Raw genomic sequence first — 3,960 nt, forward strand, 5'->3', positions numbered from 1 at the left:
AGGACCCGGGCTGCCGCTTCTGCGGGAGCCTGGCCTTGGCCTGCTGACGGGCTCTCTGGGAGCCGGGGACAGAGAGCAGGAGGCCGTCAGCTCGCCCCCCCCTGCAGGATGCCAGGACCAGACTGCGGCAGAATGCCGCCAGGCCCCCCAAGCACTGCTGCGCTGCGCCCCCAGTGACCCCCACTCTCACTAGTCACTGCCCAGACGGTCCCCTGGATTGCACTGGTGCCTGCCTGCCCTCCAGCCCAGCCTGGTTGAACGCTGCCTGTCCCCCACAGCAGGATGCAGCGGGATGAAGGACGCGCGTCCTGCCCTGCCACAGCACAGCTCGCCTCCTACCTGGCCCTTCTCTGCGTCGTCACCCTGGTAGCATTTGGGGCACTCCCAGCAGTTAGGGAGCTCATCGTTGAGCAGCCCTTCCCCATCCATCTGCAAAGAGAAGAGGGCAGTCAGCAGCAGTCCTTCCCCACGGCCGAGCTCCCTCTGCCCCGGCGCCCACGCCGCTCACCTGTAGGCAGCCAGGGTGAACAATCTCGTTGCAGATACAGCACTCCATGAGCTTCTTCTCAAAGTCCTGCGAGTCCTCGTTCTGATCCACCTCCCCGCAAAGTGCACACGTGACCGAGTGAGGCAGCCTGGGCTACAAAGGAAAGCAGGAGTGAAACCAGGGCAAGGTGGGACAGCCTTCCCCCTTTCCTCCTTCTCTCCTTCGCTGCCTGAATCATGGGGAAGGGGCCAACTATCCCCCAGGAATTAAACTTGGCCACTACCCTCCTCTGTCCGACCCTGATCACCCGCACAGAGTTGCTGCCAGGCTGCAGCGGACTTCTGAGAAAAGGATCAGGCCGCAGACTCACCGCTAAGCATTGCCGGAGGACGCAGGACTGCTTCATGCGGCCAGGGCCACCAAACTTCTTCATGTCCCTGCAATAGTGGCACATGCCACACTCGCCCTGCATACAAGCCTTGCATTTTCGGCACCGCACCCGCCTCCGCCTGGCGCCTGACACGATGGGAGAGACCGTAGGCCTGACGGGTGTCGGGCGGGGGGTTGGCTTCATGGTGTGCGGTTTGGTGATGGGGATGGTGGGCAGGCGCACCCTCAACCGGGCCTGGAGCTTTAGCTGGCAAAAGAAATAGAGAGGGAAGCGGCGTGAGATGAGCGAACCACTGAATTCAGCTTGGATCAGAAAGCCTCTGATCCCCTGCTCCCTCGCTGCGACCTCAGACGATGTGCCAGAGAGCAGCCGCGCTCCCTCACCTCTCTGCAGACAAAGGAGCCTGTACCGGCGCTGCCCCGAGCAGCTCTCCTTGAGCGCATCCCGCTCAGCCTTCGCCATGCCACACCAAGAGCTCTCCTTCCTCCCACCCCCTACCAGGAGTCAGAAATGGGTCTGAAAAGGGCTGCCGAGTCCCAAAAGCACCGCGGTGCTCCAGAAGAGCCGCTCTTTCCTTCTGAGGCAAGGAATGACAAAGTCCACCCGGGCAGCCAGAAAGGGTCCTCCCCTCTCTGCCACCCAGGTCCCTCTGCCGGCTGCACAAGGGGACAGGAGTCCGCTCCGATGCGAGTGCTCTGGTCACTCTATCCCACGAGCTCGAGGCGTGCTGGGAAGACCCAAGCACCTCTGTTTACAGTGTAGCTGGGACAGGACAGCTCTCCAGCAGACAACTGCCACCACACATCCCATCAACCCTCGCAGCATCCTTCTGGGATCAGCCGTGATGGCGTGTGTGCGCACCACAGTTGATGGGCTTGGGGAAGGGCAGGCACCCAAAAAAAACCCAGCACAAGGACAGGGTTGGGGATACACCAAGCATCCGAGTGCCGCATCCAAAGCGTGTAGATGTCTCCAGGTCTCTTCTCCCAGAAAAGCTGCCTGAGATGCTTGTGGTGCTCAAGGACCAGGAAATCCCGCTGGATCCCTTTGAGCAGGGCAGGCAAGCAGGGACAGGCACCTCTAAAGGGCAATCCGAGAGGCTTGTTTGTCTCCAGACACCCAGACGGGGTGTTACCCACCCTTCCCAGTGCGATGGGGTCCTGTTCTTCCCATACGCCTGCCCGTGAGCCCGTCTCCTGGCAGGAAGGAAGCAGTAACCTACAGGAGCCGTCCTGGCGGGCCACGGGAAGGCAGCCTGTGGAGGGGAAGTCCGGCCAGCCAGCGGCAGGGCTGCTCCTCGCCTCCATCAGCCCAGCGAGCTTGGACTGGGCCGTGGCCCAGCTTTGGGCCCTGGGCTACGAGCACAGCTGGAGAGGGAAGGGCAGGAGCGCACTGAAAGGTCCTTTTCCTGAGAAGTTGGCTGTTGTCTGCAGGTAGAGACCCCCGGGAGAGAGCTGCCTTCCTTGGGGTCGCAAGAGCCAACACTACAGCACGGGCAGCGTGCTGGCAGGGGCTGGGGACGCTCACCTGGCAGTGGGGGGACTGGCCTGCCCACTGAACAGGGCTGATGATCAGCATCAACCCCAACACCTCACCCTTCATCTCTCAGGTAACCCTGATATACAATCCCCTGGCAATACATTCTCCTGACACACAAATTACTCCGACCATCCAGGACTCCCTCGTCAAGCTGGAAAGCTCCCTTTAGAGCATCACCCTTTCCACCAACAGCAGGGCTCCAGCTCCTCCGAGCACGACCGAGGGGCTGGAGAACACGGAGCAGCTTGGGCTTGACCCAGTTACCACCCGTCGGCTGAGTCGGGGTAACCGGACACGGTGGGAGTCTTCCACCGCTGCCAGCGGTGCTGTGGAGGCGATTGTGCCCCACGACCTTCCTCCGCACTGCTCCCTTTCTGCCCACCGGCACGGGCCCCCGACGTAAGTACGGAAGCAATGCCGTTACACCCCAGTCCCAAGCTGTAGAGCAGCTGAGAGCAGGTTACCAGCTCAACCACACGCGATACCCGCCCAGGTCCCCCCTCCTCGCAGCTCCTACCTTATCTCTCTTGGGCCACTGGACGATGGGGATGCCTGTAAGTGCCAGTTTGGGGTCGCTGTTCGCGTATTCTTCTAGCAGCAGCTAATGGAGAGTGGAGGGGAGGGGTGGGGGGGGGAAGGAAGAGAGACAAAAAGCACAGGTGTGAGCAGAGCGAAATAAGGCTCCCGCCAGCGAGGCGGGCTCCGACCAGATGCCAAGGCCAGCGCGCTTCAAACAGGGCTTGGGAAGGAACCCTCCTCTACCCACGCCCGCGAGCAACGCTCCCTCCCCACATCAGACAGACGAGCTCCGTCGAGTCGATCTGCACGAGCGCTTTTCATCAAACTGCATTTCAGCCTCCAGGCCCCGCTTCTCTGCGGTGGTAGGGGGAGAGCGCCAAGCTTTTGCAATCCAGGGGGGATTTATAGGCGAGGAAGCACGAGGGTCCCTCCGTCTCTCCCTCGCAACAGTCCCTGAGCACGGGGTAGCCGGAGGGTGCAGCGGTGGCAGGACACGGTGCCCCAGCAGCCCCTCCGTAGCCTGGCGAAAGCTGCCGAGTAGCCAAGAGCTGCTCCCCCGCACCGCCTCGGGGTTTGGCTTTGACATGAGAGATCCCTCACCACCGACCGGACCGGCGCGCTGCCCCTACAGCACAACAGCCACCCTCGCTCTCAGTGGACGGGTGCTCCCCGCGCTCACCCCGTCCCTTTTGTCCCTCTCGCTCCCCTCCATTGTCAGCCCCCTCCCCATGCCCGTTCCCCACCGAATTTGCCGGTTGCAAAGGTGCTTTATTTACTTGGCGTTGCCATGACGCCCTACAGCTCACCAGCCACCCTCGCTCTCAGTGGACGGGTGCTCCCCGCGCTCACCCCGTCCCTTTTGTCCCTCTCGCTCCCCTCCATTGTCAGCCCCCTCCCCATGCCCGTTCCCCACCGAATTTGCCGGTTGCAAAGGTGCTTTATTTACTTGGCGTTGCCATGACGACGTAGGCAGGAGCCTCCTGCCGGCATCCCCCAACGCGTGGGGCTTCCCCACCGCCCGGGG

At 62.3% G+C, this 3,960-nt stretch overlaps 1 protein-coding gene across 1 annotated transcript in view; it reads right to left on the reverse strand.

Annotated features, from left to right (window-relative positions):
- KDM2A (lysine (K)-specific demethylase 2A) overlaps positions 1–3,960 on the reverse strand; it is a 28,817-nt gene that overhangs the window by 4,188 nt on the left and 20,669 nt on the right. Inside the window, exons 11-14 of the mRNA XM_009886269.1 lie at positions 2,935–3,018; positions 858–1,124; positions 509–640; positions 340–429 (exon numbers count right to left, since the gene is read on the reverse strand). Coding sequence (XP_009884571.1) covers positions 340–429; positions 509–640; positions 858–1,124; positions 2,935–3,018 — 573 coding nt within the window. The remainder of the gene's footprint in view (positions 1–339; positions 430–508; positions 641–857; positions 1,125–2,934; positions 3,019–3,960) is intronic.

Source organism: Charadrius vociferus, unplaced genomic scaffold (assembly GCF_000708025.1).
Source record: "Charadrius vociferus isolate BGI_N301 unplaced genomic scaffold, ASM70802v2 scaffold115, whole genome shotgun sequence".
NCBI lineage: Eukaryota > Metazoa > Chordata > Aves > Charadriiformes > Charadriidae > Charadrius > Charadrius vociferus.